The sequence below is a fragment of the Anguilla anguilla genome, chromosome 4 (assembly GCF_013347855.1).
Source record: "Anguilla anguilla isolate fAngAng1 chromosome 4, fAngAng1.pri, whole genome shotgun sequence".
NCBI classification, from domain to species: Eukaryota; Metazoa; Chordata; class Actinopteri; order Anguilliformes; family Anguillidae; genus Anguilla; species Anguilla anguilla.
The window spans coordinates 17,345,797-17,360,444 of NC_049204.1; the positions used below are offsets into that span (position 1 = coordinate 17,345,797).

Genomic DNA, 14,648 nt, shown 5'->3' on the forward strand with positions numbered 1-14,648 from the left:
TCATATTCCATGTGCCTTGATCCAATGTACTCCACAGCACTAAGGGGAGACTGCCACACTGCCTACTTTGAGGGTTCCAATCATATAATGAAAATCCAATAAAAGCACTGAGAAGTTCACTGTATTTGAACTTATCCCATAATTTCATTAAAAATATCTTATTCCTCCTGTTGCTGTTTTCTGCCTCTGGTCTCCACCTGCTGATTGAGCACCACAGTAATTGTGTCTGATAAAAGGATTAACTGGATTAAGGATTAGAGCATCATTTTTGGTTGTGAATCCCTTAGGCAAGGCTGTCTGATCCCACTCCTGGGGAGCTACACTGTTGGCAGACTGCTATTCCAGTCAAACGCTTACCCACCCAGTAATGCTGCTTTCTCCAGTAATACGGGCTCTCCATAACAGGTTCATATACATTCCCATAAACAAGCACAGAATTTACTGGTTTACCTTTTGATTACCGTTTATTTTCTATTGTTATAACAAAAATGGAGTAAAAGTAAAAATAATGCTACCAGCTCACCAAACTGTAGAAATGATTATTTGTCATTTTAAAAAATGTACTTTTTACATGCTTTACTCTCACTGCGGACAGTGCATTAGGCTACCACATACAAATATAGAAAAAGCACAAGTGAATGATAGAGAAAAGCAACAAACAAAAGTGTTCAGATACAGGCTATTGTACGACAAAATAAGGTACATGCTGTCTGCTGTTTGAAAGGAAGACCTCGTAAGTCTTTTCTTGATTGTGAAATGCTGCAGATTGATTAAATTCTGCAGACACCAAGATAATGTGCACTTTATACTGATTGGTGTGATGCACACTCCTCTCAAATCTCCACTCAACCTTAGTATGATAGCAACAGATGCACTGTGTACAAAGAGAAGGGCTAGATAATGCAGCTTTGGTCCAGAAATGTGCAGGTTTATACATAAAACCAAAATCTTTGAAACAAATTAGCTCGTTTACATACATTCTTCCACAGCTTAACCATGTCAAAGTATTTTAATCCAAATCAGTCCTCTAAAAGGTTTAAAAATAGCCATCACTCACGTACACAAAACACTGGATCTGTGGAACAGACATCTCCTGATATGAATCGTATTGCTTAAGAGTAGAATTTTACTGTTTTACCAGTTAGCCCAACATCAATGTAAGATATTCCTGATTTGTGTGTTGTAGACACAGGTGATAAAATAATCTCTTCGACTGAACAGCTTAGGTAAAGGCGTACAATGCAGGATTTTTTTTTAGCCTTGCTGAAGTCCTGTGTTTACAATCAAAGAAGTCTCCTCCATCTTCAACCCCACCCACTCACCCTGAGTACTTGACTTCAGCCATTTTAATGTAGCTAGCTGGATAGCCAGAGGTAACGTTATTTACAGGTCCAACAGAAAACATACCAAATCCACGTCACTTTTCCCCTTGGCGAACTTCAGCTATGGCCACCAAGGAAAAACAATTCCAAGGTTAACTCTAGATCTTGAACAAGTCCTGTCGGCTTATACTTTTGCTTCGCTGCATCTCAACGTCTTCACCTGGAGCCACCATTACAGCAGCTAGCTAGGTAGAAACAAACACTCCGTCTAAATAAAATCACAAATAGCAGGCTCTATAGCCACACCCACCCCTCCCCACACAGAAAAGAATGCCATGCCCAGAAATATCCCAAAAAACATTTTAGAATAGCAAATACAGACAAAGGTGCACAAATTCGATGAAGGTTCGTAAAGACAGAGCTTGCCAGTGGAATCAGAGTCTTAGCATGGTTGTAATGTTTTCAAGGTAAAAATCCTGCATAGTATGCCTTTAAGTGCAAAAACTGATACATGGGTTCATCAGCAAACAAAAACATTTGAAAATACATGTCATTTCAATCTCAAAAGCGACTAAAAAAAGCAAGATGTTTAGTGCTGGATAACAGAAGTAATATGCATTCAGAAATCCTTAAAAACACTGTCTGGAAGAAACAACATATAATACAACAGTTTTGCACAAAAGATCCTTGTAACTCACAAAGGAAAAAATATTATATATGTACATTTCCAGGAGTGTTCTGCATAGCAATGTTTCTTAATAGAGCATATCTTGAAAACCTGGAATGTGAAACATAAAAGAATATGATGGAAAATATTTCAATTCAAATAGATATTTACCAACATATCTTGACCAACATATGTGACTGTCCAGCATTTCAAAATAGTTATTGTGTCACAAAACATCAGTTGTTTAGTTCCAGTCCAGGATTTTTCACTAACAGAATCAATTTCTTACACTTGTCTATATCTCCACTATCCTCAATTAATTAAAATCTATCTTCGATTTGTAAATGTTCTATTTCACCCCACTTAAAAATGATCCAATGGAATTTCACTTTAAAAAGGAGAAAATACATTTTGAATGAAGCCTTACAAAAAGTAGCTGTTTTCATTTAGAGCACAAGAAAACAGGAGCAGTTATTGACAGATAATAGTGATGTACTCTAGGTGCTGGGTGTCTTTATGGGTAAAATGGTGTCCGATCACTGAAATCTTTATGCTTTGGCATTCCGCTGAAGGAGGAGATCAGAGATTCAGGAACTCAGATCCTATTAGTCATCCAAAATCATGATATGTACAAACACTCCAGCTGAGGGGATGATATCGCCATTCTTTGTCAGGAGAGGAATGTGTCGGTATCCTGTGGAAACAGGAAGTCGTTAAAAATCGAGTTGAATTCATTTGAATATTGTCATAGTACACTACCTACTAACCTCTGTGGTAAGAGTACTTCTGTTTGGTACCAGAAGTTCACTCTCTTGGTTGGAAGAGCCAGTTATATGGTAAATTGTATTTGATGAACCAGTTTTTTATAAAATATTTTTTTACTTGACCTTTTACTTCCAATCAGGAATGCCTAGTCATATATGTAGGTCCATCCCAAAACTGAATATCTTCCATCAGTTCAGGATAGATCATATTAGCCTGTATGTTTTCTGAAGCAGCACATGCTCTTTATTACTCTACGAGTTGCATTCATTTTGTCTAGGCAACATCTGCACACTTTATACACAGCATGTGGAGCAGGCATTATAAATGTTGTACTAGCTTTTGTTTTTGATAGACTGAGTCATTCCTGTTTGGTTGTATGAATTCTATCAGACACAAGACTTACCACGTATACTTTTATTTAATAACAGAAATATCAGTTGATTTAGATCAAATAATGAGATGCTAGTTGATTCATAGTTTTCCAGTTTTTGAATTCATAATTGCACTGGTGGATTCAGGATAAATACTTTTTGAAAATGCAATATATCTTGGCCATTTTGTGCCATTAAAATTCTGTATATTTTAAGAGAAACAAAGATGGCTGCTGCAGTGCCATCTCTGTCCAGTAGATGGGAGAAGAAAAAACAATTTGATTTTGAATTCAATTAAATTTCATATTACAATTTTCAATAGAAATAGTACAGTCATGTCTGCTGCACTTTGGATAGAGGGTTAACTGTTATCATGATACAAAATTATTAGAATATAGGTTTCCAATCTAAAATCAGTGTTTTAAAAAACAAAGTGCATTGAGACCTCTCAAAGTCAGCACAGGATGAGCTAGGTAGCCACAAACCACCTCAAATTACTTTTGCTTTTGCTTCCCGGCACTGCTTGCTGTGTTGCACCTTCAAAGTGTTTTACTTTCGCTTATTTACCACCACTTCCTGATTAAACCTGATTAAACAAATTCCATTGAAGACTAAAGCATGCAAACATTTCAGAGTGAAATGAAGCAACAAAAATATTTTTTTCGACTGATCTCTGACACACTAAAACTGGTGAACTCACAAAACAATTATCATAGACCCAATATCATTTGAAGTAGAACCAAAATTTAATTTAATGCTTCTTTTAATGCTTCAGATAACGGCTAACTAAGCAATGTGTGCATTAAGAGGTTAGTTGGAGGTCGTGATAAATGCCAAGAATGTAGTTGCATCCAGTACAAAAAGTGTGGAGTATTGGAATGTTGCCAGCTCTTGTTTTATAGTGAATCTGAGGAACTGTGAGAGAAGAAGGGTGACTCAAACTCACCGTTTTTCATACTTGTGAAGGGCAGGGTATACTGTCCAATTCGGTCATTGTGGGATGTGGCGTCATAGTCCTCCACTACAAAACGCACCAGGGCAAGTTTCGGCACACAGACACTGAACTCGAACTTCTCGTTCCACATGGGGTTGAAGCCTGCCGGTAGAGCCAGAACACTGGTTAGCAAAGGTCATGGCCAGCCTGTGGCCCATACTGCGATGGCACCGCTACCCTTAGCTATTTTATAAACAGTACTGCATCTTACATGGCATCATTTCAGCTGCGCTGAGTCTTTGTACATCTCGTGGCATAAATGTGGTTTTCCTCGCATGTTACCAGTTCACCTATTCACTTAGAATGGCTTGACTCAGAACAGAAAGCAGAGAGGAGAGCCTGTTACCGTTGTTCTGAATGTGGCGAGTTTCCTTAGTGGCCACATCTACAGGTACGCCATATATCTCCACCCTCACCAAGGGGTCCACAATAGATTTGGCCTTGTCCTTGTTGATTTTGGGAAGCTGCTGGCCTGAGATGACCTGGTGAGACACATCCAAAATACACTATATAACCAAACGTATCTGGACACCCATTGTTTTTCATGGCTTGGGCTAGGCCCCTTAGTTCCAGTGAAGGCAAATCTTAATGTTACGGCATACAATGATATTCTAGACGATTCTCTGCTTCCCCAACAGTTTGGGGAAGGGCCTTTGAGAAGAGCCCTGACCTCAACCCCATCCAACACCTCTGGGATCAATTGGAAAGCAAATTGCGAGCCAGGCTTATCACCCAATCAGTGCCCGACCTCACTAACGCACTTCTGGCTGAATGGAAGCAAATCCCTGCAGCAATGCTCCAACAGTATAGTATAAAGCCTTCCCAGAAGAGTGGAGGTTGATATAGCAGCAAAGGTTGGACCAACTCCATATTAATGCCCGTAATTTTGGATAAGATGTTAAATGTCAGGTGTCCACATACTTTTGGCTATATAGTGTAACTGACTGCACACCTACAGCCTCACAATAACATACATGCGGTCCAACATCCATGGTGAAGCAAAATGACCATTTAAACGACAGTGGTTGAAAGTGAAAGGTATATGCCTGAATAGAAGGTTGAGTTTGTTTAAACTAGAAGATGATTGTGGCATCATTAAGCAGTTTGTTTGTGTCATGCAAGTCTGATACTGTGAAAAGTACAGTACGTAGCTGACAGCTGGTTTTATAATTTGATTATTAGTAACCACTACAATCATGCATTTTCATTATGAACCTAGAACCATGGGTGTGGTTACTTTATTAGATGTTAACAGTACATAAAACGGCCGATAGACTTGTTGCTACTATGCAGGTATGATAGGTTCCAGCAGCACTCAAATTTAAAGCAAATTTTGAAATTTGTTTTTGGTGGAGCCCTAGGGCAAACAGATGCTACACCGAGAGGGCCCTACCATCACGTGGAGTGTCTTGCGCTGGAACCACTCTCCTTCTCTGAGTGTGATGGGGTCAAACTTGGACGCTTTGTCACGCATGAACTTGGGTTTCAGGATGTACCCACTCCAACCATTGGGCAGGAAGCGACCTTGGTTCAGGTCCATCTGCTTGCAGGGTGTCTGGAAGTTCAGTGCCACTGCAGACAGAGGAATATGAAGTCAATCCCAGCTGGCTGATCTTAGAAGCAGACTTGCAATTAGTGCGAAAAACAGACTAAATGAAGACTGTAATGTTCCTGATAAAAGATTGGGTGACATTGTGTACCAGTGGTTTTGGCTGCATATCCAAATTGAAAAATCACATAAAATGCATAACTAACAGAATCTTGAATGAATGCCATATTTAAGACTATAATTTCCTGTATCAAACAGTTGTCTATATGACAATGTTCCACATCCTAAAATACAGGATTACTTCATGACTGGAGCAAGACGGCTGACAATGTGGTTAAGAAACTGGCTTACAGGTTACAGGAGGTTATAGAATCAAATCCCAGATGAGGTGCCACTATACTGTAGTACTCTTAATTAAGATACTTCACCTGATATTTAATCAGTGACTGTCTGTATAAATTGGTCATTTGTATCAGTTTGTGTATGCGTGTCTGCTCAATCAGTAAATAATGTAATAACTGGAACTAGTACCAATCTGACAGCCAGCATTCCACATGGGAACGGGGTTGTAGTTCGAGGAGTCTGTTCTGGAGCCTGCTGGGTAGATTCGGCTGAGCTTGTCCACGTTGTGCTGAATGTATCCTGTGGCTGCAGGGGAAAAGAGGATCGCACTTAAGCTTGATTGAACCTACTAATCAGCTGTACATCTGAAAGGACTGTAAAAGCAACTTCTGCAGACTGTGATGAAGGAAGCTCAGCAACAGAATAATGTCAGTACAAATACCGGCCTCCCCTTCCTACGTAGGGATAGACCTTCAGTTGACAATATTCAACTCTAGATAGATTCTGAATTGAAGAACCTACCGAGAGATGACCAGACAAGAGTCAGTCCATTAGCAAACATTTGCTTTATAGGATAACAAACATTGATATGGAGATGTAAGCATACAATTTTCCATTGTGTCCTTAATTAATTCTTCCAGTGGGAAGGAAGGAAAACGAGTTCTTCAAAGAAAAAAAACATTCTGGCAAGAAGCAATGGCACAGCTGTATTATATGTCCTTCAAGCCATCTCACTGCTATGATTACTCTGTTTCCACATCAGAACTGAGCAAATGCTGCTGTTTTTCATTTTCCTTGAGGCTTGGCTCTGTATTTCAATGCGAGCACCAAGACTAGGCAAGCCAGCTTTCATTAAGGATCTCACTGCTTACAGATCAGGAGATACTGGTGTACATACACAGCTTTCTTGACCTGCCCTGCAATGCACCTGTTGGGGCGCAGGCATTACCTGAGTTTTCAGCCAAATTCAATGCTTTGCTCTCCTTGAAGGAGGCCATCTCATAAAAGGCCTGGTTCTTTCTTGCGTGCTCAAAGCTGCTGAAGTGAACACTCTTGCAGTAAACGACAATGTCAGAAAGCTCTTTTGCCAGCTTCATCGTAGATTTCTGAAAGGAAACGGCGAAAAAAACAATTACTTGTGCTTCAATACAAAATTATATTCAAGAGAAGACCAAGTCTTTATCATGTTCTTTGCGGTTGGAGACAGAAGGCATATCTGCTGATAATAAGAGACAGGTGCTGCAACACATGACAAAGGATACTGCTTTCTTGTCTTGTGAGGGTTCTTGTAGTCTTTTAAATTTCATTTTTGATTGAAAATCAGATTGCTGGATATTGCCTTCTGTTAATCAAAGGATTTGTGCCTGTCTCCTTCTATTCAAATGCAGCTGAAGATAACTCTACGCTAAACTTTGTTTTCAAACCCTGACTGGCATGTCAGGACTTGGAGCACGGGAGTCCCTGATTATTTCACATTTGATACCATTTACAGACAGTAATGTGATCCAGTAAATCAACAGACAGAATCAGGTGGCTGAATCAGTGAACAGCAAAGTGTAAATTGCATGTCACGCTTTGCTCAGCTTGCTGTACATTTTCCAATTGATGATAAATTGACCAGCATATTTCTGCATTGTGCAACAAGCTACTTTTAAAGCATTAAAACCATTCATTTTAATAAAACTGAGTTGTGAAAATTACATGGATTCATGTTGTTAGCCAGCCTTTCACTGATAATTTTACTTTTTTTGTCAAATTTTCACCCATTTTTAAATTTTCTTGCAATTTGGATCTCCCAATTAAAGCACGTCAATGTTCTGAATTTGGGTTCAGAACTATTTTGACACTGCTCATCCACCAGTTACTGCAGAACACTGTAGGCATGGTCAGGATTTGTTACCACACACCACACTTGCCCCTTGCCAAACTGAACCAGTGTATCAGCAGTACAAGCTACCCAGCATACCCAATCTGTTTCACAACAATCTCAATTTGCTGTGAAGTGGCATTCTTGGCCAGAGATCGTGTCGAACTGTATTAAACTGGGCCTCCTGGTTATTCCACGGTGTTTGGCTAGGGCCATCTTACCTTGGGTTTGTGCTTCTCTCCGTTTGCTGGAGCCTGTTTCGAAGCTTCGGCAGCCTCATCTTCCTCAGATACACAGTCGTCCTCCACCACACTGTTGGGGTTGAAAAAAGCATCCAGCTTGTTCAGCCGTTTGCCCTTGATGAGAAACCGACCCTTCAGCTCCTGCGCAGACAAACCCACAAACCCACACACACACACACACAAAGATTCAACGCTTTTGAGTCTCCACAGTTTATTCCTGTTCAGACAGCAATTGTGTATGAGTGTCCACACAAAGCGATTGTGTACAAGTGTTCACATAAAGCACTCTGGAGTCACAGAAATGAGAAAATACAAGTAAACAATATTTCAGGATGTCAAAATGTAACTGCAGTATACTAGTAGAAAAAAAACATAAAAACCTGGCCGGTGAGGAAGAGTGACAAAGGGAAAACAAGAGGAAGAAAAACCTCATTTCAATGTCGACACGAATGAAATGGAAAACCAGTAGGAGTTAATATAAAATAAGAAATCCCCTGGCCAAGTTTCAAGGCATGGCCTTTTGAAATATGGTTGCAGACAGCAGATGGAGAATGCTGTTCTTCTACAGAAAAATGAAGGCTCTGTACAAAACCAGTAATGTTCACGGCAGGGCAGGCAGTCAATGTAACACCCGATACTTGAACATAAAGAAAATTATTCTGATTGTTTTGTGACTTGTAGTGCAAAGGAGAAAGCACAAAGAGGCCACACCCCAGGAACGCAGCGAGTCCACTCCATGGCCCTTGCCAAACCTCCTAGGCCAAAATCCTGTGGATCACACTGCAGTTGGAATCCTTGTACAGTCACATTTTCCACACAGTGAATATGGAAGCATGTGAGGGATATCATGGGCCCCAACAGTAAACAGATATACTGGGTTTTACAATGCAATCCATTTGTAAATATTTTACTGGTTCCACGGACCTGGAACTCACACATGTATTTTGTCATTCTTTGTTTGAGGAATTACCAAGGGTTGTGTATATTATTAGTAGCATACTAATTAGTTAGTAGCATAATGAAATAACATAGTAATGTAATGAAAGCATTCTGTTCAATGTCCTACAGAAAGTAAAGCTGACCATATATGTGAAAATATGATTGGTTGTTTCAGGTCAGCTTTTCAAAGCAGCAGTAAATCATATTTTTGCTATGGCAACAGGAAAAACTTGTCATGTGTTCTTGCCTGCCCTGCTAAACCAGAAGAAAACATTTCACAACTAATCTGCTTTCTATTCAAACTTGTTTCACATTAATCTGAGATGACACAAGTTGATTCCTGACTCAGGCATTTCTTCCTACTCGTGATATCATCAGATATTTTCAATATAGAGATCACCTGACTACCCTCTCACCCGCCCCCACCCCCACCAAACAAACATTTACACCAGACAAGTCATTAGCAGTCTCTCTCTACACTGAGAAAGGCAGCGCTCATTATTAATAGCGTGCAGTTAGCCAAGATTTCACTCAGCAGTTAAGAGAACACAAACCTCTGCATTTAGTAAATTAAAGGCAGCTGCATGCATTCCTAGCATGCCTCATGACCAACCCCTGAAAGGCAGTGCCTGTTCAAATGAAAAAAATATATATTTTTGAATGCCTGCCCACCCAGAGAAAGAATAACAAATGCCCAAAAAAACAAAAAACCACCACATCCCTGCTTCAGCCTAACCAAATTTGATGAAGGCCTGTAATCTCTGACCTGTGTAAAAAAAAGTCTGACTACCTTCTTGTATCAATACAACAATCTCCACACCCTTTGCTACAAGGCCCACAGCATTCACTCTACGCTTCATGTTACTGAAGACTAATGAGTTGGTTAAAAGTATGCAGCCTCGGTAACATAAACATGGTGACAAAGGCTCGAATTTCTATTGGCAGAAACGATCTGCATTTGCTAAAAAAAAAAGAATTATTCCCTAGGGCTTGGTGGCACTTGAAGCATTTCCTAGAAGTAGGAACAGTTACAAAGAGATAAGGTGTGGTGGCTTTTGGCAGAGGATGCGTCTTCTGAGAATTGCGAGATCATAATTATGCCAGGAATTACACAAATGATATGGCGGTTACCAGAGTTATTCACATGGCAGCCTAATGTGTAATGTGTTAACGACAGGACTGAAGCATAGGTACCTCACATCAAATTTAAAACATTGGTCCTAGCATACCAGGCAGTCAAGGGATCAGCCCCAGCATACCTCCACAAGATCTTCAAACCCTACATGCCAGCCAAACCCCTCCGTTCCGTTACCTCAGGACGCCTGGCACCTCCCCCTCTTCGCACCTGCGCCTCCCGAACACGTCTCCTGTCTGTTCTGGCCCCACGATGGTGGAATGACCTCCCCGTGGAGGTCAGAACAGCTGAGACACTGACCCACTTCAAGTGACAACTGAAGACTCACCTCTTCAGGCTGCACCTCTCCCCATCCCTCCCTACCTCCCTGTAATCTCTAAATTTAGCTTAGGGTTGTAACTAGGTAGCTGTTTCACAGGTGACTTAGTTAATGCACTCGTCTTTACTGCTTGTATTTTTGCATAGACTGCGTTGTTGCTGTTCTCATTTGTGTTAGTGTCAATCAGTTTAACCTACAGGGTCCAAGTTGAACTATGCGGTTGTTCCCTGCACTTGGAACGGTACTTCTCTCTAGGGTTTACGACACACTTGTTCCTGGTTATGGTTATACACTTTATTGTACGTCGCTCTGGATAAGAGCGTCTGCCAAATGCCTGTAATTTATGTAATGTAATGTAAATGTACCTTGCGTTACTCCACTGAGCCTTTAAACTGGTGAGCTATATGTTGGAGGAATATACACAATATGACCAAATGTATCTGGACACCCCTTGGTCTAGGGCTGTTTTTCATGGTTTGGGCTAGGCCCATAAGGTCCAGTGAAGGCAAATCTTAATACAATGACATTCTAGACGAGGATGTGCTTCCAAGTTTGTGGTAACAGTTTGGGGAAGGCCCTTTCCTGTCTCAACATGACAATGCCCCCAGGCACACAATGAGGTCCATATAGAAATGGTTTTGTCGAGATCAATGTGGAAGAACTTGACTGGGCTATACAGAGCCCTGACTTCAGCGTCATCAAACACCTTTGGGATCAACCGGAAAGTCAACTCCGAGCCAGCCCTAATTGCCCAATCAGTACCCAATGTCAGTAATAAATCCCTGCAGCAATGCTCCATCATCTAGTACAAAGCCTTCCCAGAAGAGTGGAAGTTATTATAGCAACAAAAGGTATCATATTAATATTATTAATATAATTATTAATTATTAATTAATAATTATTAATATAAATTATATTAATGTCATATTAATAATATATTAATATAATATTAATGCCCATCATTTTGGATGAGACGTTGGGTGTCAGGTGTCCACATTCTTTTGGCTATGTGGCTGTAATTCAAAAGCATACTATGCAGCATTTCTTAGCCTGTGTTTACAATCAAAGAAGTCTCTCTGGGCGACATAGCTCAGGAGGTAAGACCGATTGTCTGGCAGTCGGAGGGTTGCCGGTTCAAACCCCGCCCTGGGCATGTCGAAGTGTCCTTGAGCAAGACACCTAACCCCTAACCCCTAACTGCTCTGGCGAATGAGAGGCATCAATTGTAAAGCGCTTTGGATAAAAGCGCTATATAAATGCAGTCCATTTACCATTTACCACTCTCTGCCTCCGTCTTCAACCCCACTCATGCCAAGTAAGTTACCCCATCTAACGCAGCTACAGTAGTTGGATAGTTAGATGTAACAGTACCGTGAAATGAGTGACTATGAGTGATAGTAAGAAGCCAGATTACAGCTTAACTAATTCCATTATGTTGAACGTAATAGTGGTTTTAAATTGGGAAATTTCATACCCTTGCGAAAGGGTATGAAATCCTGCACGGTTTGCCGTTAATGGTATGTATGGGATCCACATGACATGAGGGGAAGAGCTCCTCTGTCAGGCCATCTCTGTTAAAAGTAGCAAAAACCATGGCGTGCCTGCTCACCTCTGGAGAGGGAAAGTGTGTGGGCATGTGGTCCTCCAGGGGCTGATTGACCAGGGCACTACCCAGAATGGAAGTCAAGTGTTGGGCCATCAGCTTCTGCTGCTCCAGTTTGCAGTGGTTCTCCAAGGAGAGGATCACTGGGTACTCTGAAGTCTGGGTGTGATGGGGATGAATAAAACAAATATAACATTGGTTAAGTGTTGAAAACCTGGTGCATATTTCAGCATGTTTCTTATATACATAGAATTTTCTTATTCACATAGATATATTGATCATTTTGAAGACTTTAATCAGGTTTAAGTGTGAAAGTTATGCTTTTTGTGCTTCAGACACCTTGAAGGCATATTCCTTGATGGCTTTGATGACATCTTTGAAGAGGATTTTGGAAGTGAGAGTGTATCCGTGATATATAATCGGCTCGCCATTAGGTCCGTCCCAGCAATCCAGCTCCACACAACGACAGCTCTTCATCAGTGCCCTGACAGAATTACACACCGAGACAAATCCATGCAATCACAACTCTCACAGTCTTTCTCACATTTGTACAATTCACCAGTAAAGTGTTGACACACCCTGTTTTGTCCATTTTTTATGAGGAATGCAATTTGGCTAAGTGTACTGTAATGTTTCAGAATTGAGAGTAAGAGTATATTCTATGGGATAAGGTCCCAAGGATCCATTAATTTTCTTGGTCTGTAGACAGAGGTACAGAGGTCAAGCAGCCGACATGTAAAAGATGAGTGTAACCGGCTTCTGCATATAGGTTTATTAACCAGATCTAGGCCATCTGACCTAAAGCTGGATTACTTACCGGATGTAGGCCTCAATGCTGCTAGGCCCCTTGAGTTGATCCTCCATCAGGTAGGTGTTGTGGGAGGATGAGATGAAGTAATGGTTAAGGGGCTGGCTCATGTCCTGATACACTGGCCTGTGTTCATGGTTGAGGATCATGCCCTCAGGCTGGTGCAGGTACATCAGGAAACCGTCCTCGGACATCTGATTTTTCTGCTTGGCTGAAAAAGCCAGGTCGAGGACACATGCAAATCAGGCTGTTGCAATGAGGCATTTTGTATGCTCGAGCGCCATTCAAAAAAAAGTATATTTGAGTAGGTTGTAGAGTATAAAGAGTGCTCTCACCAAAAACATCAACACTGTATATCCCAAGTGAGTGTTGGAGTCTAAGTGTGTGACATAGTGTATGTGGGACATGGTTTTTTGGGCTCCCTTACCCGAGTCATCAAGTTCATACTTCTGGATTAACTGGACTGCATGATCCAGTGAGACGGACTCCCGTTGCTCTTTCTGAAGGAAGTTCAACAGGTCCTCTGCGCTCATTTTGCCATTTGTCCGAGCATACTTGGTGTAGATGACACTGACCTCTTCTCGGTGGGTTAGCAAATTGTAGAACTCCTTGATTTCCTGTCCTTCCAACGTGTCTGATTGAGATGTGTCACATTTCTACATAACAGGAAACAATTAATTTGTGACTAAAGGCTGAGATTATATGATGGAATAGTACGAATAGTATGAATAAGAGATGGCACTATCATGTGTTGTTATTCACCAACTTATATCTGCTTTAATCTCATTAAAAACATTACAATTTGTCAGTGAATTACTTATAACGCATTATATATAAAATGATATGTTATAACACACAATATCCTTAGGTTAATGCCATTCAATGTCGTGTTTCATAAGAATATACCAAAGTGATTCTAATACATGCTCTGTTTTACCATTTAGTAGTCCTAGGAGAATTGAATGTATCCCTTCAACGGAGTAACTCCTGATTCACATAAATGTGCAAATTTCACACCTTAAAAAGCTCTTCTGCATAGGTGTCATCCACTTCAACATTGATCTGCCGCAGGAAGTGCTTCACTTCCTTCAGGCTCATTTTGTTGTCTTCATTCTTGTCTGCTTTACGCATGCAGTTGAAGATCCAGCTAAAATAATGAGTTAAGGATTGCACTGCAATTTCACATCATTCACTTGAATTACTCTTAGTCCAGTTGACCATTCTGGCAATTATAGATTATGGCGATGTCATTTACAAATAAGCATCAAAGGGTGCACTTGAGTGTCTTGATGTGCCATCTCTCTGCCATCAGTTTTGCTACCAGTGCCCCTTGAAGAACACCCCAAAGCCAACTTTAAGAATCTGTTACCCGGTTATCCTTTCACACACACTGCAAAGTCCACTGGTTCACATTTATATATTAAGACTCTTGCTTGGACTAACCCCTTCAAAACTGTAACTCTTTAACAGTGTTGTGTTGGCAGGATTTACATCTCAGTCAAAACTATTATTCAGCAAAATATTTGGCTGTTTTAAAGACAAACTGACGTAATGCTAACATTCGTCCTGCATTGCTTCAGAAGGTAGACGTCCTACCTTGCCTAATCAATCCAGAGTGAACACGTCATGTGTGAACAGACTCAACACAGAATATAGGACACCTATGTGTGAATGGGGAAAACCACTACCTAACCTAGATAATTGAATCCAGCAATGCTGCAAATT

At 40.6% G+C, this 14,648-nt stretch overlaps 1 protein-coding gene across 3 annotated transcripts in view; it reads right to left on the reverse strand.

Annotated features, from left to right (window-relative positions):
• Positions 1 to 445: 445 nt before the first annotated feature.
• Positions 446 to 14,648, reverse strand: part of plcd1a (phospholipase C, delta 1a) — a 30,495-nt gene continuing 16,292 nt past the window's right edge. For all 3 annotated transcript variants that reach the window (XM_035412795.1, XM_035412793.1, XM_035412794.1), the window contains exons 4-15: positions 13,941 to 14,070; positions 13,351 to 13,579; positions 12,933 to 13,134; positions 12,455 to 12,599; positions 12,122 to 12,274; positions 8,099 to 8,260; positions 6,960 to 7,116; positions 6,200 to 6,316; positions 5,513 to 5,691; positions 4,466 to 4,601; positions 4,072 to 4,221; positions 446 to 2,683 (exon numbers count right to left, since the gene is read on the reverse strand). In XM_035412795.1, the coding sequence (XP_035268686.1) occupies positions 2,595 to 2,683; positions 4,072 to 4,221; positions 4,466 to 4,601; positions 5,513 to 5,691; positions 6,200 to 6,316; positions 6,960 to 7,116; positions 8,099 to 8,260; positions 12,122 to 12,274; positions 12,455 to 12,599; positions 12,933 to 13,134; positions 13,351 to 13,579; positions 13,941 to 14,070 (1,849 nt within the window). In that variant the 3' untranslated portion in view covers positions 446 to 2,594. The remainder of the gene's footprint in view (positions 2,684 to 4,071; positions 4,222 to 4,465; positions 4,602 to 5,512; positions 5,692 to 6,199; positions 6,317 to 6,959; positions 7,117 to 8,098; positions 8,261 to 12,121; positions 12,275 to 12,454; positions 12,600 to 12,932; positions 13,135 to 13,350; positions 13,580 to 13,940; positions 14,071 to 14,648) is intronic.